At 42.3% G+C, this 26,767-nt stretch overlaps 1 protein-coding gene across 1 annotated transcript in view; it reads right to left on the reverse strand.

Moving 5' to 3' along the window:
• LOC113981420 (protein patched homolog 1) overlaps window positions 1–26,767 on the reverse strand; it is an 85,955-nt gene that overhangs the window by 29,773 nt on the left and 29,415 nt on the right. Inside the window, exons 8-15 of the mRNA XM_027708796.1 lie at window positions 23,951–24,098; window positions 21,895–22,026; window positions 21,093–21,248; window positions 20,352–20,450; window positions 19,332–19,457; window positions 5,429–5,547; window positions 3,203–3,602; window positions 2,474–2,789 (exon numbers count right to left, since the gene is read on the reverse strand). Of these exons, the coding sequence (XP_027564597.1) occupies window positions 2,474–2,789; window positions 3,203–3,602; window positions 5,429–5,547; window positions 19,332–19,457; window positions 20,352–20,450; window positions 21,093–21,248; window positions 21,895–22,026; window positions 23,951–24,098 (1,496 nt within the window). The remainder of the gene's footprint in view (window positions 1–2,473; window positions 2,790–3,202; window positions 3,603–5,428; window positions 5,548–19,331; window positions 19,458–20,351; window positions 20,451–21,092; window positions 21,249–21,894; window positions 22,027–23,950; window positions 24,099–26,767) is intronic.

The following is a 26,767-nucleotide window of genomic DNA, read 5'->3' on the forward strand; positions in this document are numbered from 1 at the left end:
TTGAATTCATTAGCTTTTGATTTTCTAAACAAGACTCACTCATAAAACAGGCTATTGTCAAGAGAGCACGCTGCACACCAAACGTGTTTCAAAACAAAAAAAGGGGGGGAAGACATCAGGTAAGACATCATTTAGGTTTGTTAGACCTCATATTCCTCATATTAATTCCTTTTCAAAACAAGTACAATTGCTGGACATGACTACCAGAAATGACAGACTAAGAAGCATACAACCAATAATCACTTATAAATCTAAAATGTGTAGTTGAAATGTAAAAGCATAATAAAAATTCTAAATATGCATGAGTGAAGAATGACTGAAGTGGCCACTTATGTATGAATGTGAAAACTGTATAAATGAGAGAAGCTGTGTGGACATGTATGTATGTAGACTTAGAAATACTTCGTGCTTCATGTGCCTTGAGCAAATTACACTTGCATAACAAACACTACCTCAGCCACCTTGTCCTAGCAGAGAAAAGTAGATAACACAACACTTATTCTCCAAAACCCCTTTCCTTGAAATAAAGTTGAATTTCTCCTGGTTGCACAAAATCCCTCAGAAAAATAAAGTTGATGCTTCTACCAATTACATACATACCCTTAAAAAAAAAAAGTTAAAGTTCCTATTAAATTAACTCCAAAAACCCTAGAAGAGAAGTCTTAAGTGAGCCTACTTGTTGAAAGACCTGGATCTACAAAAGTAAAGCAGTGGGTTAAATTACTGTGTTATAATAGAGATTGTTAAAAAGGGTTTAAAAGGTTTAAAAATATACTATTCTACAAAATTGTAATGTTCTGTAACTTGTTATAATAAAGAGAGGGGAGATGTGGGATTCATATTACAGGAAATATACTGAAAGGCATTCTGGGACTTGTAGTTCTCTAGGACTATCAGACGTGCAGTGGAGTGCCTTGGTGTGATTGGCTGTAGATCACGTGGTACAGTTTGAACATTGTATTTAAGCTGGTGTTCTTTGTAATAGACTTAATTCAGTTATAGCACAAACGTGTGCAAGCTGGGTTCGTGCCCATACAAGTGCTACACTTAAGCTACCATATTTACATTCAGTCACTTACAAAAGTAATGTTAACATTTCCAGTTTAAATGAATGATTAATGTTAACTGTCTTCTGTTGCATTTTCAGATAATAGAAAATGTTAACATGATTTGATACTAGGAAGCAAAGTACAAGTGAACCTCTGAAAAAAGAGATGCATTAAGCTGAAGGCACTCCAAATACTGGCAGTTATGTGCATGTTTTCTAAGAATTATTGGCTGCGTTGGCCATCTGTAAACAGTTAAGTTTAAAATTTACAGTCTCAGTAGGTCAGCACACTTTATTTTTGTTTGCAAAAGCTTCCTGAAGATTCTTCCAACACAGAGACAGAGGTAGGACAGAAGTATTTCCAGGCAGGATGTGTTTGCTCACAAGAGAGAACTGTTACATTTTCTGAGATGTAACATTACTATATATTTTAAATACAAAAGAATTATTTGCCTCAACACAAATATAATATCATGCCTTTAATAAGCCCATTTTAATATAATTATCATCATACTACCTATAACACCCCCCTCCCAGTTACAGTTCAGCACAGAAAAGGTAGCACCATAGAAAAAGTGAGGATACTTGATTGGAAGTCTAGAATGTTTAGTAATCTCCTAATCCAATAAAATGCCTAAGCCCTGTATCAGATGGCTGGGCCGTGGGCAGTTTTGACCTTGATCAGCTACAGCTGTAACCTTGCAAAAGAGTAAACATCAAGGAGGGAGTGAGAAAAAGAAGAAAAACAGCTGCAGATAGAAGGATGTGTTTGAACATGAGAAGAGATGCCAACTACCTATCAGGAGGTGAGATAAGGCACATGAACAAAAGCAAGAAATCAATTTAGAGATGAAATACAGGCGTGTGGACAGAGGAAAAGGGGATAAAAAGAACGAGTTTGTTTATAATAAAATCCTTGCCTGCCAACTTGCTGTCTGAGTGCATATTTAGTCCATCGCAAAGCCCCACTGAACTTTCTTCATGTCAGCAATCCCAGCTGAAGCTAACAGGATCACTCATGCTGAAAGTTAAGCCTGTGCCAAAATACATTGCTAGACCAGGACTTTTCATTTACTATTCTCAAAACACTCAGCAAACATTTATCTTCCCAAGAAACTGGGCCATGTTTGGCCATTAATTATAAAGCAGAACTCCTCATTAGCCACTTAGAAATTAATGACATGAGATGAACTCTCATGGATATAATCTTTTAAAGCTTCAAAACTGCTTTATTGGGGAGTAAATTTAGCCACAAAGAATTTAAGTGAACTGTTAGAGAAACAGTGAATCGATGTCTGAGTTCAGAGCAGAACCTGGACATACTTTAAAGCATGTGACTGTATTGGAAGAGAAGGTCATTACTACAGTGAATAATTGTTTTCTACTGTATAATTAAAAAGAAAAGTTCATGCAATTCTCTCTTACCTTGCAGCCAGTCTCGAAAGTAGTGCAACCACATTTTGGGAAGCTGCTTATCCTCTTCCAACAAAATGTATGTCACATTACTGAAACTTTTGTGAAGTTCATAAAGTAAGTGCTGGACATGGGGACTGGGATAGTCTGCTTTCTGTGTTACTATATAAATATTGTAAAATGAGAAATACTTGAACTGTGCTGCAATAAAATCATAATCCTGGGTTTCTCGTGGTACAATATCTGTGAGATTCAGTCCATCTCTAGCCTGGGTAGTTCCATAAAGGCTGAGCCCAAGTAAACCCAGAAAAAGAAAAATAACCACAATCTGCAACAGAAAATGGAAACACCTTTGGTTTTATGTTCTTAAAGAAATTAATAACTCATAATAGCACACAGAACCAGGTTCAAAATTAATCCCCAATACTATACTTTTAAGCTTTTATATCTTTATGCACACACACACTACAAGGCCAAACTAATTAGTGTTTTAGTGAGCAGGAAATTTATATGGTGATGAAGTTAAAAAGTAAATTTGAAGTTACATTTGAAAAGTATGTCATTATAGCACTACCAAGATAAAACTTTTAAAGTGTGAAATTAGGTATAAAAATATTAAGAATTGTAATTCCAAAATAATTCTATTTTTTGCTGATATTTAATACTATTGTCAGGATGATTTCCCTACTGGGCAAGGCAGAAGTCTATTTTTGAAAAACAGGTAAATAGTTTTCTGATTACCTTAGCTTTTGGTTTTAGCAGGAATGGAGCATAATGCTTTTCTGAAAAAGATGAGAGTGTCCATTTAGTACAGGGTGGCTCGAGGCAATGCATACTGGAGTCTGAGAATTGGGAAAGCAAATCTCTTGTTGAGTTTGTGCTTTCTGGGCTCTGGCAGCTGATATTATCTTGTGTCACTGTCACCGGCTGCACAGATATTGCTGAGCAAGGCTCTGCTGTGGTGTAGTACACCTGTGCACGAGGATCGTATTCTGTGTGTAACTGCAGTGTAGACTGCATTGTAATCTGAGTTTCATGTACAAAACTTTGACTGCTGTATGGGGGTGTACTGTAGCAAGTATTATCCCTGTTTTCCACATATGCTTGAGGCTCAATCTGAATCACTCTAGTGGCACACGGACTGCAAGAGAAGAGAAAAACATAGTTTGCATTTTGATAGGTATTTGTTTCAATCAGGATAGATAGGATAATCTGCTTCCATCAAAGACCGCTTCTACTACTGTAAAATGTTTATGTTAATTAAGCATAATATTTTGATGAGGATTTCCTTCTGCACTTGTAGGAAATATTTCTTGGTTGTGGTTTAAAGCATAGGCCTCTGAGCCTGTTTCTGCATGTTTCTTGTGCCCAAGAAAGAAGGAACCAGCATTTGTCTGAAGACACTGGCATCCACTTACATCGCTCTATTAATTACACATACTAATCAGGTCAATAACCAGGTAGTTGCACACAGTCTGAATGCATGATATATGATTACATCTACATGACCATGATGAGAATTAAACTATTTAGAAAATCAAAATGTAAATGCATGACATGCTGAATTCTTCTGTTTAGAACTATTAAAGTAACTGTTAAATAATATTTGGACCTTCTGGAAAAGATCTCAGACTTTTGGGAGGCAGATTGAAACCATTTGCCATACACTGACTGCCTATTTTAAAGTTGATGTAAACACATACGAGGATTAATTCCCAGGAAGGACAGGCAAAAAAATGTCGTAAATAAGCTTCCTTCTGTAAATAAAAACAAATTGCTGATAGAAAACAGTATCAGAGATTTTTCACCAAGTGGAAAAATCCTACAAAAAGGAAGAAAATGTTGCCTACCTAAACAAACAAGCTCTTATTAACTGAATTTCTTCATATGTACATGGGCCCAAATTCTGATTCACATTTGGTCCAACTCAATGTAGGAATAAAGGGAAGGCCTGACAGCCCTGTACTTGTAAGAATCTGGGCTCCAAAATTCAAGCACATTAGACCATACAGTGAAACTACGGCTGAATCAGAAACAGAAAGCAGGAGTCCTGACTTGTGATCAACTCCCTGTTCTAATGACTCCCTCAAAAGCAAATTTAGGAAAGTACTTTTTCTCTCTGACATCAAAGTTAAAAAAGGTCAGACTGTGTCGGCTCTTACATGGGTGCGAAAAGCTAAGAGGACACAAAGGGGTTTCTCTACATCCTGGTTATGACATGCCATGCATGTGAGAGTACACAAATAGAAATGTAGCTTATCCTCTTCATTACAGGCAAAAATAAAAACTAATGTAGAAAATATGTTTTATCTCTAAGCGGTGGTTCTGATTATGACAGTAGCTTCCTCCTAGCCTACCCCGATCTCAGAGTTGGATGTGTATTAGGTAAGAGTGTGCATACTATCATTCTAAATTACTATTAGAGCCATAGCAGAAAGATTATCAGTCATTATCTTGCAATGGCACTGATCATTCTGAATTCCTCACAGTCCTATGAAAAAATTTGGCTAAAGAGAAGTAATTTTAAAGTTTTTACATTATTTTTATGCATTTAAGTTTCAAGGCATAAAAAGCAAAAAAAATTAGCACAGAGTGATTAAGGCTTCTTAGTACCCCAAGTTATTTACAGTCTTCCATAAGAGACCAGAATTAAGTCTTCCAAGGTTTACCAATACCAGCACTAGACACACTGCAGTATCCCATTAAATTCTAAAAAGACAAATATTACTAAAGCATGGCTCTTTTACATGCTCCCAGAAAGTTGTCCTTCAATGGCTAAAATGGATGTATGTATGAATGTGTGTGTATAGCAAATATAATTCAGCACTAAAACCATGACAGTAGCATACTGACCCTGCTGCTACCCTGCTGCAATGAACTCCCACTCCTGACAAGAGATAGTAGCGCTGAGTGGTGATCACAAAAAAGATACACCTCATATACTGTAATTCTATCACGCATTCTCACCTTGTAAAACAGCAGAATATATCCAGTCTCCTGTCTTCCCGACGATAAAGGTCCATACTCAGGATAGCAGGAAAAATCAGCAAAACCATAGCAAAGTTGAATACCACCACAACTGCTGCCTAGAGATCAATCACAAGAGAAGCGAAGTAATTACTAAGCTCAATTTATGGCATTGGCTTTATAAAGGATAAAGACTCTTTTCAATCTCACCCATTCATCTATTTATCATGTTTACTCATCAGATCCTTTCAAGCTTCTCCCTGAGGTGATAGGAGAAATAGAAACTTTACTCACAGTATCCCGCAATGCCCAAATAAGGAACAATATAATCTTAGAGAAGTCCTCGAGAATTAGATAAGGGATGTACTCAAAAAAACAGGATGTAAACTAAGCTCTATGTACCCAAACAAGATAAAATAAAGAACAAACGTAACAGTTTTTGGTGGTGAAACACAATGACACTGTGCCTGCTCCAGAACTGAGGTAAAGATGACGAAGAAGACCTGGAAGGACCAAAGAAGGACTTCCAATAGGGAAGTGACTATGTAAAGCAAGCAAATGAATATGTATTAAGTAAGCAAGAATATCTAATTAATATGTAAACAGTATGTGTAATAAAAAGCCCTGTCCATCTGCCATTTGGCACATTCAATTAGAGGAGCTATCCTCTGAATGTCCATCATGCTGAATAAAGAAGAATGCCCTTTATAACATCTACAAATTGGTGTTAAGAAGTTTGTTTCTGCCACTTTTCAGTATCAGAGGGAACTGGGAGATATATTTTACATTCCAGTTTCATTATAGTAAGCCTACTGTAGCTAATTAATTTCTTAAATGTTAACTTTCCTATTATTTTAATATCTCTATATCTAGAGATGTGGTGGCACCAACATTTTTAAAGTGGAGAAAACAGAGTCATCAATAAACTACATTTTTATATGAGAGTCTGCCTTATTTAGAGTCTCACAGTACAAAACAATGGAAGCAGAAGCAAATCTGGAACTAGGACTGAAGTTCTCACATTTAAGGGATCTAAAGCAATTTAAGTACTACCATAACATTAAAGCACAGTACTAAATCAGTAGTGAAATAAAAGTTTAATTAAATTTTAATGAAACCGCTTTATTTAGTAAAACACTATGCATTTGATGTACTTAAAGTCTAGCAAAAAAGAGTAACATTTTGTGATTATCTGTTAAAATGTCCTGCTTGCATTTAACTTGATTATTGAGCCAGTCAATTTGCTAAGTGATCATTATTTAAAGAAAAAGAACAATCCCTCCTTCAAACCATAACCCTTTACCACACAGAGATTCCCAAAGAATCTCTACAAACAGATGTGCTGCTGCATCTATCATTATTGTTAATGGTATTTATTTGCAATAAAACATAGCTAAGATCACTAGCCTTACAAGGCAAAAACTTGAGCACAGATGGGTTTGGAAGATAGCAGTAGAAAAGTAGAGGTAAGGAGAAGTCATTGAGGGTTGGTTTTCTTCCTCCCAAAAAATGGAAAAAAATAGTAGAGCCATTAAGAAAAAAAAAAAGGAAACCCATATATTTTACTCATTATATAATCAATAGGCATCTCTATATTAGCCCAGTTTCAGGCTGAAGAGAGCATAAAGTGCCTCCACCTGTAAACTTCTGAAATAAACATTGCTTGGGTTCAAACAGTCAAGAAAGGACTTAACTTTGATTACACAAATTAAGTGCCTGACCTGATGTAAATGAGCCCTCCTTTTTCTAACACAGATCAATGGCTGCTTTTGATGGTGAAAATCAGCCCTTAAAATTGGCAACTCAAAAGTTGAGACATCCAAAGTTCATGTTTTAAAAATGCTCAACTTATGCGACCCTACATAATGCAATTTTGTATTTTTCTGTCTCTCATTTGTGAAAAATCTGTGATGAGTTGACCTTGGCAGGATGCCAACTGCCCATCGAAGCTGTTCTATCACTCCCTCTCTTCAGCTGGACAGGGGAGATAAAATATAACAAAAGGCTCATGGGGTTGAGATAAGGACAGGGAGAGATCCCTCACCAATTACTGTCATGGTCAAAACAGACTTGACTTGGGGAAATTAGTTTCATTTATTACTGATCAAATCAGAGTAGTGATGCCTTAAGCCCCTAATGGTTTTTTATTTTTCTAATTTTTGTAAGCTTTATAAGTTTTATAAGTAGTAGAAGTAGATTTTAAAAGCAGCAGCCCTATCCCTCCACCCTATAGCACCCTTTAGTTTACAAATTCCTTAACCCTCTTACCCCATTCCATGTATCCTATATCAATCCTACCCCGTATCCCGTAGAAATGTTTAGTCTCTTGTCAAGGCAAGGCCTGTCCTTTTTGGACAACGCTTGTATCTTGGCTTAAACCGCAGAACAGAGTCAAAGAACTGGGTGACTCTGTGCCCTCTGTGCCCCGAAGAAGATGAAGATAGATGAAGAGAGGGTCTCAAAATGCACCCCAGACTCAATTCCCCAGGGGGTGGGCCAGGGGGTGGATCAGGGCAAAAGTAACAGGGTGGACACACTTGGGATTGGACAGATATTGTTATAAAATGTAACATCTCAGGCACAGCCAGTGCACGTCGTGTAACATCTTTTGCCTTGGCACAATTAAACACTTTCCTTATCTCACCCTCAATTAACGGCTCCTGAATTTTTTCTTAGCACCAGCTGAGCAGGCATCAGTAGGATAATGAGAAATAAAATGAAATCTTTCAACATCTTCCCTCCCTTCCCATCTTCTTCCCGGCCTTAACTTTATTCTGAATTCTCTACCTCCTCCAGCCTTAGTGGCACAGGGGGACTGGGAGTTGGGGGTTGCCATCAGTTCATCACGTTGTCTCTGCCACGCCTTCCTCCTCAGGGGAAGGACTCTTCAGACTCTTCCCCTGCTCCAGCGTGGGGTCCCCCCCATGTGACACAGTCCTAGATTAACTTCTCACAGAATCACAGAATATGCTGAGTTGAAAGGGACCCACAAGGATCATCGAGTCCAACTCTTAGCCCTGCACAGGACCAACCCCAAGAGTCACACGATGTGCCTGAGAGTATCATCCAAATGCTTCTTAAACTCTGTCAGGCTTGGTGCTGTGACCACTTCCCTGGGGAGCCTGTTCCAGTACCCAACCACCCTCTGGGTGAAGAACCTCTTTCTAATATCCAACCTAAATCTCCACTGACACAATTTCAGGCCATTCCCCCAGGTCCTGTCACTGGTCACCACAGAGAAGAGATCAGTGCCTGCCCCTCCACTTCCCCTCACAAGGAAGTTGTTAGACTGTGATGAGGTCTCCCTTCAAGTCTGCTCCAGGCTGAACAGACCAAGTGACCTCAGCTGCTCCTCATATGGCTTCCCCTCAAGGCCCTTCACCATCTTCGTTGCCCTCCTTTGGATGCTCTCTAATAGCTCAATATCTTTCTTATATTGTGGTGCCCAAAACTGCACACAATATTCAAGGTGAGGCTGCACCAGTGCAGAGTAGAGTGGGACAATCACCTACCTTGACTGGCTGGCGATGCTGTGCTTAATGAACCCCAGGACACGGTTGGCCCTCCTGGCTGCCAGGGCATTGCTGACTCATATTCAACTTTCCATCGACCAGGACCCCCAGGTCCCTTTCCATGGCACTGCTTTCCAGCATCTCATTCCCCAGTCTGTGTGTACATACAGGGTTGCCCCATCCCAGATGCAGAATCCAGCCCTTCATCTTGTTGAACTTCATATGGTTGGTGATTGCCCAGTCCTCCAATTTGTCGAGGAAAGCAAAGTCCCACTACTGGAAAAGTTGGGAACCAATCCCCACACCTCCCACATCCCAAGCAGGTGCTCTGAGCTGGAACCACCCTCCCCCTGTCCAAATTTTCCTTTTCGCTGAGGATGGGATTCAAACCTGCACCTGCTGAGCACGAGGGATTGAACCGGCCACCGCCTTAACCACCCTGTAGCAATGTGAGTCCTTCCCACAGGTTAACCTTCTTCACAAACTGCTCCAGTGTGGGTCCCCCAGGGGGTCACAATTCCTGCCAGAAAACTTGCTCCAGTGTGGGCTCCTCTCTCCCCAGGTCCACAGGTCCTGCCAGGAGCCTGCTCCAGCGTGAGCTTCCCACAGAGTCACAGTCTACTTCAGGCATTCATCTGCTCCGGTGTGGAGTCCTCCACGGGCTGCAAGTGGATCTCTGCTCCACCGTTAACCTCCATGGGCTGCAGGGGCACATCTGCTTCATCATGGGCTGCACCATGGGCTGCACAGGAATCTCAGCTTTGGTGGCAGGAGCACCGCCTGCCCCTCCTTCTCTCCTGACCTAGGTGTCTGCAGAGCTGTTCCTCTCACATATATTCTCACTCATCTCTTCTCTGGTTGCAGTTGCTCCTACACAATAACTTTTCCCCTTTTTAAATATGTTATCACTGAGGTGTTACCACCATCACTGATTGGCTCGGCCTTGGCCAGTGACAGGTCTGTCCTGAAGCCAGCTGTCATTGGCTCTATCGGACATAGGGCAAGCTTCTAGCAGATTCTCTAAGAAGCCAGCCCTATAGCCTTCCTCACTACCAAAACCTTGCCACACAAACCCAATACAAAATCATAGTAACCTACTGAATGACTGATGAGTGGTTTTTACTGATGTTTCTCTTTTGCTGTCTCCAGCCTGCCTAAAGTAAGATTTTGGTCCTGCTGATTGGCTGAAGACATAACTACTAAAATCATAGAATCATAGAAACATAAAGTTTGTAAAAGACCATATATTGGTAGATTGTTTTGTATTAGAGTTTATGCTTGTGCTTGCTTTATAGTATCATTAGATTGCTTTAACTATGTTTTTGCAGATAGGCACTATCACCGACAACCTATGAACCTTATTAACCTGTCACAATTTGTATTAATAAAGAGTACTATTCTGTAAACTGTTAGAGTGAGTCCTTTATAAGGTGCTGACAGTTTGCTGGCTGTGGAATAACATGTTGGAAGGCCTTTTGAGGGGTCTCCCTTATGTTTTTGGCTCCACCTCCCAAAAAGGGCAATCCAATTACCCCTGATCCTATGAATCTGTTTGGTGAAGAGTCCCCCCCCTTACGGGATACCTGACAGACTGGTTCAGATATAACGGGTTTCATTTTCCTTGGGACGCTGACAGACAAATAAATCACTGAGGGTCGAGAAAATCTCCCCTCTCTAAGGGTCGGGCGAATCTCCTCCCCTTTCACGCGACAAATGTCTGCCTGCTGAGAAACCGCTACACATGCTGAAGCCCTGCTTCCCAGGAAGTAATCAAACATCTCTTGCTAATGGGAAGTAGAGAATAAACCTCATTATTTTCCTCTTCGCTTGTGCAGGTGCAAACTTTCACTTTTGCTTTAGTAAACTGCCTTATCTCAATCCACGAGTCATTTTCCCCTCTTATTCTCTCTCCCCTGTCCAGTTGGGAAGGGGAGTGATAGAGCGGCTTGGTGAGCACCTGGTATTCAGCCAAGGTCAACCCACTACACTTATATACACAGATTTCTCCAGTACCAATAAATCCTCAATACAGCTTTCTGGTTGGCCTTTTTGCACATTTTTCCATCTCTTATATACATATAAAGGGTTACTATATATGAGGAATGACAGATTACAGATGCACCTGAGAAAAGATTGAGCCATTCAAACATTCATTTCTGAACACTCAAATATACCTACACATAGATTCCATGTTAATCACTGCCTTAAAAATAACTTTTATCACGATATCATTTTGAATAATATCAACATTTTCATACATGAAGATGTTGAAACCTCATTGAAAACTTAGTCTTTTGTTTTACTTTTGGAAAGCACCATGCATTTGACATGGGCTTCCTTTTCTGAACTTCTGTTGATCCAGTTTACAGCAAGTCATAAGATATGGCAGCAGGCAAAAAAAAAAAGACCTTAAAAAAGGATAAATTTAATTTATGCTCAAATTACAGTAAGAGTTACAGCTGTGGTCTCCACATATATTCCAAATTGTAACCTACCACAACCTACTATGAGAAGTTAGAACAGGCTGAGTAAAATTTGATCAAAGAAATTAGCACAGCAGTATGACTAGGATAAAATGACCCATCTATACTGGGTTCATATAGGGACAGTGGGATTTAGGCTGAAGTAGCTTCTAAAAAGCACAGTCACTGCAAAGCCAGACAATGGGAAAATGGGACCTCTCTTCTGATTCCTAGTGAAGTATCCTTTTTGCTGCTTAAAATATGTTAGATGTTTGAGTTTGGGCCAAAGAATCATAGAATCATTTAGGTTGGAAAAGACCCTTAAGACTATCAAGTCCACCTCTAAACCACATCCCTAAGCACCATGTCTATATGTCTTTTAAATACCTTCAGGAAAGATGACTCAAACACTTCCCTGGGCAGCCTGTTCCAGCACTTGACAACCCTTTCAGTGAAGACATTTTTCCTAATGTCCAGTCTAAACCTCCTCTGGCACAACTTGAAGACATTTCCTCTTGCCCTATTGCTTGCTACTTGAGAAAAAAAGACCAACATCCACCTCGCTAGAACCTCCTTTCAGGTAGTTGTAGAAAGTGATAAGGTCTCCCCTGAGCCTCTTTTTCTCCAGGCTAAACAACTCCGGTTCCTTCAGTCGCTCCTCATAAGACTTGCAGTCTAGACCCTTCCCCAGCTTCATTGCTCTTTGGACATGCTCAAGCCCCTCAATGTCTTTCTTGTAGTGAGGGGTCCAAGACTGAACACAGTATTCAAATTGTGGCTTCACCAGTGCTTAGTACAGGGGGACAATCATTTCCCTAGTCATGGTGGCCACACTATCTCTGATACAAGCCAGGATGCTATTTGCCTTTGTGGCCACCTGGGCACATGGCTGGGTCATATTAGCCACTTGTGACCAACACCCCCAGGTCCTTTTCTGTCAGGCAGATTTCCAGCCACTCTTCCCAAAGCCTGTAGCACTGCATGGGGTTGTTGTGACCAAAGTGCAGTAACTGGCACTTAGCTTTGTTGAATCTCATACAATTGGTCTCAACCCCTCAATCCAGACTGTCCAGATCCCTCTGCAGAGCCTTCCTACCCTCAGCAGATCAACACTCCAGCCCAATTTGGTGTCATCTGCAAACTTACTGAGGATGCACTTGATCCCCTCATCCAGATCATTGATAAAGATATTAAGCAGAACTGGCACCAATACTGGGCCCTAAGGAACCGCACTTGTGATCGGCCACCAACTGGATTTAACTTCATTCACCACCACTCTCAAGGCCCACCCATCCAGGCACTTTTTTACTCAGCAAACAGTACACTCCTCCAAGCCATGAGCAGCCAGTTTCTCCAGGAGAATGCTGTGGGAAATGGTGTCAAAGGCTTTACTAAAGTTTAGGTAAACCACATCCACAGCCTTTCCCTTATCCACTAAGTGGGTCACCTTGTCATAGAAGGAGATAAGGTTTGTCAAGCAGGACCTGCCTTTCCTAAAACTGTACTGACTGGGCCTGATCACCCTTTTGTCCTGTATGTGCCCCGTGATGACACTCAAGATGATCTGTTCCATAACCTTTCCTGGCACCAAGGTCAGACTGACAGGCCTGTAGTTCCCGGGATCCTCCTTCTGGTCCTTCTTGTAGCTGGGTGCCACATTTACTAACCTCTAGTCAACTGGGACCTCCCCAGTTAGCGAGGACTGCTGATAAATGATTGAAAGTAGCTTGGTGAGCACTTCCACCAGCTTCCTCACCACCCTTGGATGGATCCCATCTGGTCCCATAGACTCGTGTGCATCTAAGTTTTGTAGCAGGTCATTAACCATTTCCCTTCAGATTATGAGGGCTTCATTCTGCTCCCTGTCTCTGTCTTCCAGCTCAGGGGGCTGTGTACCCCAAGATTTAGATGACATAAATCACTTCTTCCAAAAGAAGTGTTATACTTCAAAATATTTCACACAATCAAACTGGTCTTTGCCATAATATAAAACAATTCACTGTCATATACCCTGTAAGAAGAGAGATCTAGGTTTTGGCAAGTCAGCAGAACTAAATACTGCTAACTATTCAGGACTAAAGATCTAGTTTAAGATGTCACAGATATTTGCTCAATTATGAAGCAAACCAATGTCTTTATTCTCCTTTACTTTCTCTGTTATTAACTACCAAAATGCCTATTTAGAAAAAAACAGTAAACAAATTACTAATGTTGGTCATGTTGCTGCAATCATGAACACTTTACCATTTAATAGATTGATGCAGGCATGCTTAAATTGCCCTCTTTTTGTTGCTAATGTATTTATAAAAACACTTTTTATCATCTTTCACAACAGTGGTCAGATTGAGTTCTAGATGAGCTTTCCCCTTTCAAATTTTCTCTCTACATAGAATCATATCATAGAATCATAGAATATGCTGAGTTGGAAGGGATCCATCAGGATCATCAAGTCCAACTCCTGGCCCTACGCAGGACACCCCAAGATTCACACCATGTGCCTGAGAGCGTTGTCAAAAGGCTTCTTGAACTCAGACAGGCTTGGTGCTGTGACCACTTCCCTGGAGAGCCTGTTCCAGTGCTCAACCACCCTCTAGGTGAAGAACTTTTTCCTAATATCTAACCTAAACCACCCCCGACTCAGCTTCATGCCATTTCCTCAAGTCCTGTCACTGGTCATGAGAGTAAAGAGATCGATACTAGGCCCTCCGCTTCTCCCCCCCATGATGACGTTGAAGATTGCAATAAGGTCTCCCCTCAGTCTCCTCTTCTCCAGGCTGGATAGACCAAGTGGCCTCAGATGCTCCTCATAAGGCTTCCCCTCCAGACCCTTCACCATTCTCGTGGCCCTCCTCTGGATGCTCTCTAATAGCTTAATGTCTTTTTTATATTGTAGTGTCCAAAACTGCACACGGTACTTAAGGCGAGGCCATCCCAGTGCAGAGCAGAGCAGGACAATCACCTCTCTTGACCAGCTGCTGATGCTGTGCTTAATGCACCCCAAGACACAGTTGGCCCTCCTGGCTGCCAGGGCACACTGATGATTCATATTCAACTTGCCATCGACCAGGACCCCCAGGTCACTTTCCACAGTGCTACTCTCCAGCCTCTCATTCCCCAGTCTCTACACACAACCAGGGTTGCTCCATCCTAGGTGCAGAATCCAGAACTTCCCCTTGTTAAACTTCAGGTGGTTGGTGATTGTCCCGCCTTCTAATTTGTCGAGGTTTCTCTGCAGGGCCTCTCTGCCCTCAAGGGAGTCGACGGCTCCTCCCACATTAGTGTCGGCAGCAAACTTACTTAGTATACCTTCGAGTCCTGCGTCCAAGTTGTTTATGAAGATGTTGAAGACAACTGGGCGGAGGATGGGGCCCTGCGGAACCCCACTAGTGACATGTCACCAGCCTGATGTTGCCCCATTCACTATAACTCTTTGAGCCTGACCCATGAGCCAGTTGCTCGCCCATCGCATACCATGGTTATCCAACTGTGTGCTGGACATTTTGTCCAGAAGGGTCCTTTAAGAGATGGTATCAAAGGCTTTGCTGAAGTCCAAAGAGATTACACCAACTGGCTTCCCTTGATCAACCAGGTGGGTTACCCTGTCATAGATGGAAATCAGGTTCAACAAGCAGGATTTCCCCTCATGAAGCTGTGCTGGCTGTGACTGATGATTATGTTGCCCTTCAGGTGTTTTTTCAATAACTCCCAGAAGAATCTTTTCCATGATTTTACCAGGCACTGAAGGGAGACTGACAGGCCTGTAGTTTCCAGGGTCCTCCTTCTTCCCCTTCTTGAAAATCAGGACAACATTCACCAGCTTCCAGTCAGCTGAGACCTCTCCAGATTCCCAAGCCCGCTCAAAAATCATTGAGACAGGTTCTGTGATGACATCAGCCAGCTCCTTGAGGATTCTTGGATGAATCCCATTAGGCCCCATAGACTTATAGGGATCCAGCTGGAGCAGCAGATCCCTCACAACATCAGGGTCAACTAGAAGTTGATCATTCTCGCAATCATGGGCCTCCAGCTCAGCCACTGGGACCCCCTTAGCCTGTCATCAGGGTTGAAGACAGATGGAAAGAAAGCATTAAGCATCCCTGCCTTGACTCTGTCCCTGTTTGTGAGGTGACTATCCTCATCCTGTAACAGGCCTATGTTGTTTCTGCACTGCCTTTTGCTATTAACATGTTAAAAACCCCCTCTTTTTATTGTCCCTTACAGTACTGCCCAGCTTTGACTCCAATTGAGCTTTGGCTGCACAAATTTTCTCCCTCAGTAGCAATCAGCATCACTGTATTCCTCCCATGTCAGCTGACCTTGCTTCCACTGAACATACACCTTTCTTTGCCTTATTTCCAAAAGAAGATCCCTGCTCAGCCAAGCTGGCCTTCTGCCTCACCTGCTGGACTTCTGACATTTGGGAATTGCCTGTTCCTGTGCCCTTAGGAGGTAGTGCTTAAAAAGTGACCAGCACTGATGGAACCCAGCACCTGAAAAAGTGTTTTCCCAGGGGACTTTACTTACTAATTCCCTGAGCAGCCTGAAGTCTGCTCTTCTCATGTCCAGAGTTGAAGTCTTGCTGGCACTTTTCCTCCTGTCAACAGAGATTTTGAGCTCGATTGCTTCATGGTTGCTGTGGCCAAGGTGGCCACCAATCTTCACTCACAAGACTCTCTCTGTTAAAAAGCAACAAATCAAGGAGGGCATCTCTCTTAGTTGGTTCTCTTAGTACTTGTATAATGAAGTTCTCATTCTGGTGTTTTAGGAATCTTCTGGACCTGTTTGTGCCAGGTGTGTGGTGTTCCCAGTTAACATCTGTCAAGTTAATGTCCCCCAAAAGGACAAGGGTAGGTGCCTCTTAGTTCCTCAAAGAATAATTCATTGGCATTATCATCCTGGCTAGGTGGTCAGTAGTAGACTCCCATGATGACATTCACATTATTTGTTTGTCCCTTGATTCTTACCCAGAGGCTCTCAACTGTGCCATTGCCAACTGTAAGCTCCATACATTCCAGCCCCTCCATCACACACAGCACCACCCCTCTGCCTCTTCTGCCCTGCCTATCCCTCCTGAAGAGCCTATAATCAACCAACATGGCACTCCAGTCACAGGACTCATCCCACCAGATTTCACTTAAGCCAATGATGTCAAACCTGTGGGACTAGGCCAAAGCTTCCAGCTCTTCTTGTTTGTTCCTCATGCTGCATGCATTAGTGTAGAAATGTTTCAGGTGTGGTACTTTGTGGCCAACACCTCGTGAAACAGATTGAGGGATTCCATTAATACTCATTTCCTCAAGTTTTGGCACACTGTCCCATCGCTCATCACTGGCAAGCCTGGTTTTGTCCTTTTCCCCCTTCCAAGCTAGTTTGAAGCCCTGTCAACAAGCCCTGCCAGTTCCTGTGCTAGAACTCTTTTTCCCCTCTGAGAAAGGTGCATCCCATCAGGTGTCAGTAGACCAGGTGTTGAGTAGATCATCCCATGGTCAAAAAACCCCAAATTTTTCCACTTACACCAGCCTCGGAGCCATGTATTGATCTGATGGATCTGCCTATTCCTATCAATATTATTACTTGTTACTGGAAGAATCAAAGAAATCACTACCTGTGCTCCTGATCCTTCAACCAATCGTCCCAAGGCCCTGAAGTCTCTTTTGATGCCCTTGGACTTCTTATTATTTCGTCGCTGCTGGCTTGAACAACCGATAACGGATAGTAATCAAAGGGCCTTACTAGACTGGAGAGTTTTCCAGTAATGTCATTTTATCCAAGCCCCTGGGAGACAGCAGACTTCCCTGTGAGTTGGGTTGAGTCTGCATATTGGGCCCTCTGTTCCCCTTAGAAGGGAGTCTCCTATTAAAACTACCCTTCTTTTCCTCTTAACAGAGGAGATTGTGATGCGGGGTACAGGTGGTGTTGCTTTAGGAGGCCCCTCTGTCCTAGAAGGACCTTCACCCACCTCATCAGTATTCTGGCCTCCTAGTTCCAGGGCCTCATACCTGTTGTAGAAGGTGCCAGTCCTACTTGTTAAACTTTCAGGAGGAGGAATCTTCACCTCACAGTGACCCGCTTCCAGCCTTCATCTTCAACAGACCCTTGACTATTGCAGGGTTCTGAGTCCATCTGCTTCTCCACAGCAATGGAGGTTCAAGACTCCCGAGAGTCTTGAGACTGTAGCATCTGTAAATAACCGGTCAATCTCTTGCTCTTTTGCTCGAATACTATGCAGCCTATTCACTTCCTCCTGTAGCTCCCTCACCTGGCAACACAGCTCTTCAACCACGGCACACCTTCTGCAAAATAACTGTTTGTCTGCCCCAGCCTCACAGAGAGGCATCAGGCGCTCCTGGCAACCTGTGACCTGTGGAGCTATATCTACCATCATCAGGTCTGTCTGGCTGGAGGCCTCTGACACAGCTGGTTCAGTGACTCCTGCAGCTACAGAGGATTGAGCTCTATGGTGTGTCAATACCATAACTGAAGAAGCTTACACTAGTACACTAATAAGGCTGGGACTGAAAGGATCTTATTGTGCTCTTCTCCACCAGATACTGAGTCTGTTTGCTGCCTCTATTGGCTGCTCCCCGATGGTCGGAGAGGAGCCTTTCCTGCTCACCCTGCCTGTGCAAATTGCCATGCCATGCTCCAGATCGCTCGTGCTCCTTTAGAGATGTTTAAATTGCCCTCACTGTTCCCAGCAACACACCCTCTGTGCCTGATGGGGCTTCCAGGTCCTGACGAGGCTCGGGGCTGATGCTTGGGTATCCCTGAGCTTGGGAACGCCCCTGTACAGCTTGATCTAATCCTGTCCACCGGACTTACCTCACTCGCCGCTGCTGCCACCTTACCAACTGACTGTTGGTTTTGGTCTTGCCTCATTTAAATCGTCCTTGCATTTCCTGGTAACGCCCCCTCTGCGCCTGACCTAACAACATCCTTGTACCCTTCCTGAGTTACCTGCCCCTTCTTCCAAAGGCATAAACTCTCTTCTTTTCCCCTGAGTTCCAACAAAAGCTCCCTGTTCAACCAGGCTGGTCTTCCCCACTGGCTCGTCTTTTGGCACATGGGGAAGGCCTGCTCCAGTGCCTTTAAGATTTCCTTCTTTAAGTATGTCCAGCTTTCCTGGACCCCTTTCTTTTTAAGGGCTGTTTCCCAAGGCACTCTCCAAAACAGTGTCCTGAACAGGCCAAAGTCTGCCCTCCAGAAATCCCAGGTAGCAGTTTTGCTTACCCTCTTCCTTACTTCACCAAGAATCAAAAACTCTATCATTTCATGGTCATTGTGCCCAAGACAGCCTCCAACCACCACATCTCCCACCAGCCCTTCTCTGTTTGTAAACAGCAGGTCCAGTGGGGCACCTCCCCTGGTAGGCTCACTTACCAGCTGTGTCAGGAAATACATGCTTCAGCACAGAAAAATCACAGAAAATTCTTGAATTTTTCTCCAACATTTTGCTAAAATTACATTGGGAACAAGTCAGTACAAACTGCTGCAGTAATTATTAATGTGGTAAATGCACTTTGGTTATGGTTTGTAATAGCAGCAAATTCGACAAACCTCAATGAAAGGATTAAATTCCTACTTAGGAATGTGATGGTGTAAACTATAGTGTACTGATCTAGACTGCCTTAAGAATTCAAATCTTGCTGGAGACTTGTTTCTGCTTGGTTTTTGCACTCAGTTGGGATGGGGCAGGATATTCTTTCACCCACGAACAGGATATGAGACTGAAGGTATGAGAACTGGAAGGAGCAGAATCAAGAGGAGAAAGCAGTTGGCTACCACCAAGAACTATGGTAAACTATAGTAAACAGTGATCCTGTACTGGTTGAGTGAACTGCAGAAGCACTGAACATGGTCTTTAACATTATCATTCATTTCCACGATGACACCATCTACAAGAGCTAACAAAACAACATAAAAACTTACTTGGAGTGAAAATGCTCGTAAAGCAGGAATAGGGATTAAGGCAGCCATAAAAAAAGCAGTAACATTGCTGATAGATGTAAGGGCTACACTTGCTCCTGTTCGCTTCAAACATTCACCTGTTCTGTCCTGCAAAACAAAGTAAAATGAATAAGGTGATGTTCTTCAAATGAAGAGATCATCCTACAGATATAACATGGTAACAGTGAAAAGTATTACAAGGAATTTCTGAATAAAAGTATGCATTTGAGAGTTTGTAAGAGTAAACAACACACTAAGTACGCTGTCCAGGAAAAAAGCAGATGACATATAAAGTGCTTACATTTTTTGAGGGTAGCAAACATTATCAAAGATGACACTGGCTTCAAAAGTCAAAGATAAATGGATACTGATATTATATCAAATACATCAGTTAAGTAGGATGTGTTTTGTATCAATGCAGTCACTTGGTGTTCTTAACATTTTTCAGACAAAATAAGCATACATTAACAGTGTAGATGCATAATGTCTTGAAGAAGCATGTGAGAAAAAAACCCCAACAAACAGAAATCCCAGGAACCACACAAAAAACAGAGGATCAAACACAGGACCCTTTCCCGATGCAGTAGGTTATTTTGAAGCATATGAAGGTTATAGCACAATGAGTTTGTATTGCCTGCATGCCAAACCAACTGGAAAGAGCACATGGAAGACATTGCTTGTACAAAACCAAACTGACAAATATATATTGCTTTTAAATGATTTGTACTTTGGATATGAAACTCTGGACTGAGAATAAAAAGGTCAATAAAAGGAAAAGATTATAAAAATGAGGAGGATCTTAGATTTCAAAATGTGAATATGTGAATGTCATGGTTAATTATAAATAAAAGGAAAGAAAACCAGGTCCTAGGACAAAGATCTCTAGAACAAAAGCTTTTTAAAAAAATCATTACTAACTAATTCTAGGTATATTTTCCTCTACGAGGCCTTTTCTTTTACTTTATTCTTTTATTTTCCCCAAACACCCCATTTTGTCATTACCTCAAATGGAATTCTCTTATTCTGCCCTGTTTCACTAAATGCATGTACCAGAAGGAATATATCATCTACACCAACTCCAAGAGCAAGAAAAGGCAAAACCTTGGGGAAGAAACAAAACAAGCAAAATAAACAATAGCATTTTTATATTATTCTTATGATTTACCATGCAGATAGTCGTTAGATGGCTAATGAAAATAAACTTTACACTACACTCTGAAGAGAAATCCAAGGTAAAAATGAAAATCAATGTGATGCAATACAGTTATTAACTTTCATTCTGAAAGACTGATGAGGAACTTGCAGTATACCATTTACAGGTATAAAACCTCACTAAAAGTAATTCAAGCTTTTGGTAGTCAAAGAATAACAGATAATATTTCAAGTTATTTTCAAAATATTTTCAGGAGTTGAACATCCCTATATATTTGGATGTAAGGGCAAAACTTGCAGCTTCTTGTGTACAACTGGATGCTTGCAGTCATATTGAGACACAGAAAAACAAATATTCTAGAATCTACATAATTAAACAAACTGGAGGATATCTGACTTTTAAAATTATCTGGCAGCACATTCTCTTAATTTCTCACAGCACAAGCTACTGGATAGGAGCAAGAAGCAAGTAAAAATCAAAAAATCAAAATACTTTCTCGGCTTATGTTTTTCCTCAAAGATTGATTCAGATGTGTTTATTTACTAACAAAGTTCTTGTAATTTAGCAGCAGACTTTTGGCTCCTTAATACCTGAGTTGTGGCAGCATTAAAGGAAATTCCAATCAATGAGCACAGACCCAGTCCTGCAGCCACTGAGAGAGCAACCAAGAAGATTCCTGCCAGTCCCACAGCACCTTGAGACTTTGCACAGTCCCACCGCAGCATTGTTAAACAGGCATAGGCAAGCTGAAAGCAAAGCAAGGATTGGATTAAAATGGATCCTTCTCTATTCGCCATCTCCCCCCAACATTACACATAGCTTACAAGTGTTTTTAAACAGAACAGACATATCAGAGATGTTACATAGAAGAATAGGTGACAACCCTGAGGCAAATGTTTACAAACTGCAATTTTTCTCAGGGGAGACCTCATCACTCTCTACAACTACCTGAAAGGAGGTTGTAGCCAGGTGGGCGTCGGTCTCTTCTCCCAGGCAACCAGCAGTAGGACAAGAGGGCATGGTCTTAAGCTCTGCCAGGGGAGGTTTAGGTTGGATATTAGGAAGAAATTTTTTACAGAGAGAGTGATCAGACATTGGAATGGGCTGCCCAGGGAAGTGGTGGATTCTCCATCCCTGGAGGTTTTTAAGATGAGACTGGATGTGGCACTTAGTGCCATGGTCTAGTAACCATGGTGGTAGTGGATCAAGGGTTGGACTTGATGATCTCAGAGGTCCTTTCCAACCCAGCTGATTCTATGATTCTATGATTCTATGATTTTATTTTAAGTATTCTGAAAATGTTCTGGACTGTTGACTGGTAACAAGAAGGCAGCCATTTGAACCCTGTTGTACTACTGGAGTCAATTAAACAAACAGAATTTAATTTCTTACCATTAGTAAGTAGCCACTAGCTACTCTGATAACACTGACATCAGAAAATGACTTCAGAATGTCATCCAGGGTAGTTGTAGTAAAGGAAAGCACCTTCTGAGTAGAGTTTTGTGCAACACTTTGATGAACAACCTACAGAAAAAAAAAATTTAGTGTGCCACAGAAAAAAAAAATTTAGTGTGCCTCAGAAAAAAGCCCATTATCATCTTCTACAGCAAATATCTGAAATCAACTACTTTTGCCTTAATGCTCCTATTAAAGCACACACCCTATAGCAGAGATTTCACTGAGGCTACATGAAATAAATATTTTTGGTAATTATTTCCTGCAAGCTACCGATTATCAAACAAGAATTTACATCTTCAGGAAAGGCCACTGCATTCACAGCTCATTCAAAACATTTAACTCCTGAAATGTAAAGGAGATTTCTTCTTTCCATAACTCTGCCATTGATTTGCTGTTGTATGAGTTTTGCCTTTAATCCAAGGTCCAGCAAACAGTAAAACCTTCATGGCTTCTCATATGTGTTTAAGCAAGTGGCTTCTTAATTAAAAAAAAAAAATCAGCCTTTTCACAGAATCGCAGAATCAACTAGGTTGGAAAAGACCTCTGAGATCCTCGAGTCCAACCCTTGACCTAACACAACCTTGTCAACTAGACCATGGCTGTAAGTGCCACATCCAGTCTCATCTTAAATACCTCCAGGGATGGTGACTCCACCACCTCCCTGGGCAGCCCATTCCAATGCCCAATCACTCTCTCTGTAAAGAACTTCTTTCTTGGCACAGCTTAAGACTGTGCCCTCTTGTCCTACTGCTAGTTGCCTGGGAGAACAGACCAACCCCCAACTGGCTACAACCTCCTTTCAGGTAGTTGTAGAGAGTGATAAGGTCTCCCCTGAGCCTCCTCTTCTCCAGGCTAAACAATCCCAGCTCCCTTAGCCGCTCCTCATAGGACTTGTGCTCCAGTCCCTTCGCCAGCCTCGTTGCCCTTCTTTGGACATGCTCCAGCACCTCAACATCCTTCCTAAACTGAGGGACCCAGAACTGGACACAGGACTCGAGGTGCAGCCTAACCAGGGCCGAGTACAGGGGAAGAATCACTGCCCTGCTCCTGCTGATCATGCTATTCCTGATACAGGCCAGGATGCCATTGCCTTCTTGGCCACCTGGGCACACTGCTGACTCATGTTCAGCCTGCTGTCAATCAGTACCTCCAGGTCCCTTTCTGCCTGGCTGCTCTCCAGCTGCCCTGTCCCCAACCTGTAGTGCTCCATGGGGTTGTTGCGACCAAAGTGCAGGACCTAGCACTTGGCCTTGTTGAACCTCATCCCGTTGGATTCGGTCCATCTATCCAGCCTGTCTAGGTCCCTCTGCAGAGCCCTCCTACCCTCCAGCAGATCAACACTCGCCCACAACTTGGTGTCATCTGCAAATTTGCTAATGGTAAACTCAATCCCCTCATCCAGATCATCATTAAAGATATTAAACAGGGCTGGGCCCAACACTGATCCCTGGGGGACACCATTAGGGACTAGTCACCAACTGGATGCAACACCATTCCCCACCACTCTCTGGGCCTGGCCATCCAGCCAGTTCTTAACCCAGTGGAGAGTGCATCTGTCCAAGCCATGGGCTGCCAGCTTTTCCAGGAGTATGCTATGGGAGACGGTGTCAAAGGCTTTGCTGAAGTCCAGATAGACACATCCACAGCCTTCCCCTCATCCATCAGGCAGGTCACCTGGTCATAAAAGGAGATCAGGTTGGTCAGGCAGGACCTGCCCCTCCTAAATCCATGTTGTCTGCGTCTGATCCCCCAGCTGTCCTGTATGTGCCATGTGATTGCACTCAAGATGATCTGCTCCAGAAACTTGCCGGGCACCAAGGTAATTTTAAAATTGTTTGTTACAGCATAAGGATAAATTTAAAACCAGGATACAACACTCAATTCTAGTTTAAGCATCTTCCTTGAGAAAATACTATAAAAAGCCACAACTAAAGGCAGTGGACCTTAGTAAAGCTATATAGCAAGACATCTAGGTTATTGTCAGTTTTACCTCAACATACATCCGCTGCCAGGCTTCCAGAATTGCTGCTGCTTTATCCTCACTCCAGTTGATATGTGAAACATATTCATACCCCTTGAAGTGCTCATACATTTGCTTAGGAGTCATTAACTGAAACATGGTTTGCAAAGCCTGGGCACTGTAACAGGGAGAGAAGAGAGAAGAAAAAGAGGCATTAAAATAAGCATTTTCAGGAAATGTTTTTTTCACTGCATAAAGGCTCAAATGAGGGCCTAACAGGAGCTTGCACAAGTTCTGGATTTTATAAGCCACATGTTGATATTAAAATTGAACACAGTATAATTATTCTACCATGTATCTGGTGAAGCTGTACTGGTCTATACAGTACTGATGCTAAGTCTATGTTTCACTGAAGTTAGTGAGTATTTTGCCATTATTTTCAATAGGATCACTTCCAGGAGCAAATAATGTAATCCTACAAATCAGTTATAAACACCATGACTGACAGATTGCTATGAGAAGGACACAGAAACAGTTATTCCTATGAGATCTTGAAAATGCTGTTGGCAATTTGTCATTTGAAGACCTTGGTCTTTTTCATACCGTGGAGAGAAATGCCAGACTAAACTCCTGACAGCTGACAAGCAGTAAAGAATACACAAAAGGCAATAATTATCCATTGTAAATTTACACAGTATGTAACTGTATCAAACAATTTTAGAAGCTTAAAGAACTATTTCATTTTTCACCAAGAATAAAGTCTTTGGCTATTTGTTAGAAGACACTTCTGTGCACTTTTCCACTTTCAATATTTAGTGTCAATGTAAAAAACATCAAAATCCATATAAAAAGTTCTAGTAAAAATTATCTCTATTCATGGCTAGGCTTCGTGAATGAAGATTTGGGAAGGGCTCTACCCACGTTTCTTGCAAGCGCGTTGGTGGCTAAAAAGGCCAATATGAGAAAGACATGTCCGGTTGCAAAAGACACAGCAGAAAGAGTCCTTAGGTGGTATATTCTGCAAGGCTCGAATCTTTCTGTGTTGTCTTTTCTCCTCAAGGGTGATCCTGCGTGCTTTCTCAAAAGCATCAGCAGCGTTATAGATGGTGTGTCTCCAGGCCTCCCGATTAGAGACCAGAGTAGACCAGTTATGGTGGTCAATATGGCCAAGGCTGAGATGTTGTTTCAGGGAGTCCTTGTATCTTTTCTTCGGGGCTCCTCTCTTGCGGCAGCCAGTGGTAAGTTCACCATAAAGCAGGATCTTAGGGAGGCGGTGGGCCTTCATCCTGGAGACGTGCCCTGCCCAACGCAGCTGCGTTCTCAGCAACATGGCCTCAATACTTGTGATTGCTGCCTGTTCAAGAACAGATGTATTGGTCACATAATCTGACCAGTGGATGTTTAGGATTGTACGGAGGCAGCGTTGATGGAAGTGTTCTAGGAGACACAGGTGGTGGCGGTAGATGACCCATGATTCGGAACCATATAAAAGAGTAGACAGCACTATGGCTCTGTAAACACTGATCTTGGTACTTTTCTTCAAATGTTTATTACGCCAGACTCTTTTATGGAGTTTTCCAAAAGCACTATATGCCTTCGCTAACCTGTTATCTATCTCCCCGTCAATCTTACCATCCGAGGAGATGAGGCTACTTAGGTAATTAAACTGTTGGACTGATTTGAGCTCTGACTGGCCGATGGTGATGTGGGGATGATGGAGGACTTCCTGAGGTGCAGGTTGATGGAGAACTTCTGTCTTCTTTAAGCTGACTTCCAGCCCAAAGAGCTCAGCAGCATCTGCAAAGCAGGATGTTAAACGCTGCAGGGCTGCTTCTGTGTGGGCAACAAGGGCGGCATCATCAGCATACAGCAACTCCCGGACAAGATGGTTTAAGGTCTTGGTGTGGGCCTTCAGTCATCTTAGGTTGAATAGGCTTCCATCAGTACGATATCGAATGTAGATACTGTCCTGATCATCAAGGTCTGCTGTGGCCCTTTGGAGCATCATGCTGAAAAAGACTGTGAATAGGGTTGGTGCAAGAACGCAGCCTTGTTTCACACCATTCTTTATTAGAAAGGGCTCAGAAAGTGTGTTGCCATATCTGACTTGGCCGTGCTGATCCACGTGGAGTGAGATGATCATTTTAAGGAACTTGGGGGGACAACCTAAACATTCCAAAATCTGCCAAAGACCTTTTCTGCTCACAGTATCGAAAGCCTTCGTGAGATCGACAAAGGTTACATAGAGACCTTTGTTCTGTTCCCTACACTTCTCTTGCAGTTGTCTGAGAACAAATATCATGTCTGTGGTGCTCCTGTTGGCTCTGAAACCACACTGACTTTCAGGTAGAATTCCTTCTGCTATAGCGGGTATTAGTCTGTTCAAGAGTATTCTTGCCAGGATTTTGCCAGCAATGGAGAGTAGAGTAATACCACGGTAATTTGAGCAATCTGATTTAGTACCTTTCTTCTTATACAAGGTGATGATGACTGCATCACGAAGGTCTGAAGGTAGTTCGCCTAGTTCCCAACAGCGCACCACAAACTCAGAAACCCTTGAGGGTTTCTCCTAAAGTGGGGGCAGTATCCAATTCGTATTTCACCGGTTGTTGTGTGATGGACTGAATTGCTGAGTCTTGGACTACACGGTTGGTACTGAAAAGAGTCTGAAAATGTTCAGACCATCGATTCAGAATGGAGGTTTTATCTGTCAGAAGCGTTTGACCATCTGCACTGAGTAGTGGGCTTTGGACTTGGTATGTAGGCCCATATGCTGTTTTCAGGGCCTCATAGAATCCTTTGTGATCCCCTGTATCTGCACATAGTTGAGTTTTTGCAGTTAGATCG

This window comes from Neopelma chrysocephalum, unplaced genomic scaffold, assembly GCF_003984885.1.
Source record: "Neopelma chrysocephalum unplaced genomic scaffold, ASM398488v2 Primary Assembly neopelma1_96537, whole genome shotgun sequence".
NCBI classification, from domain to species: Eukaryota; Metazoa; Chordata; class Aves; order Passeriformes; family Pipridae; genus Neopelma; species Neopelma chrysocephalum.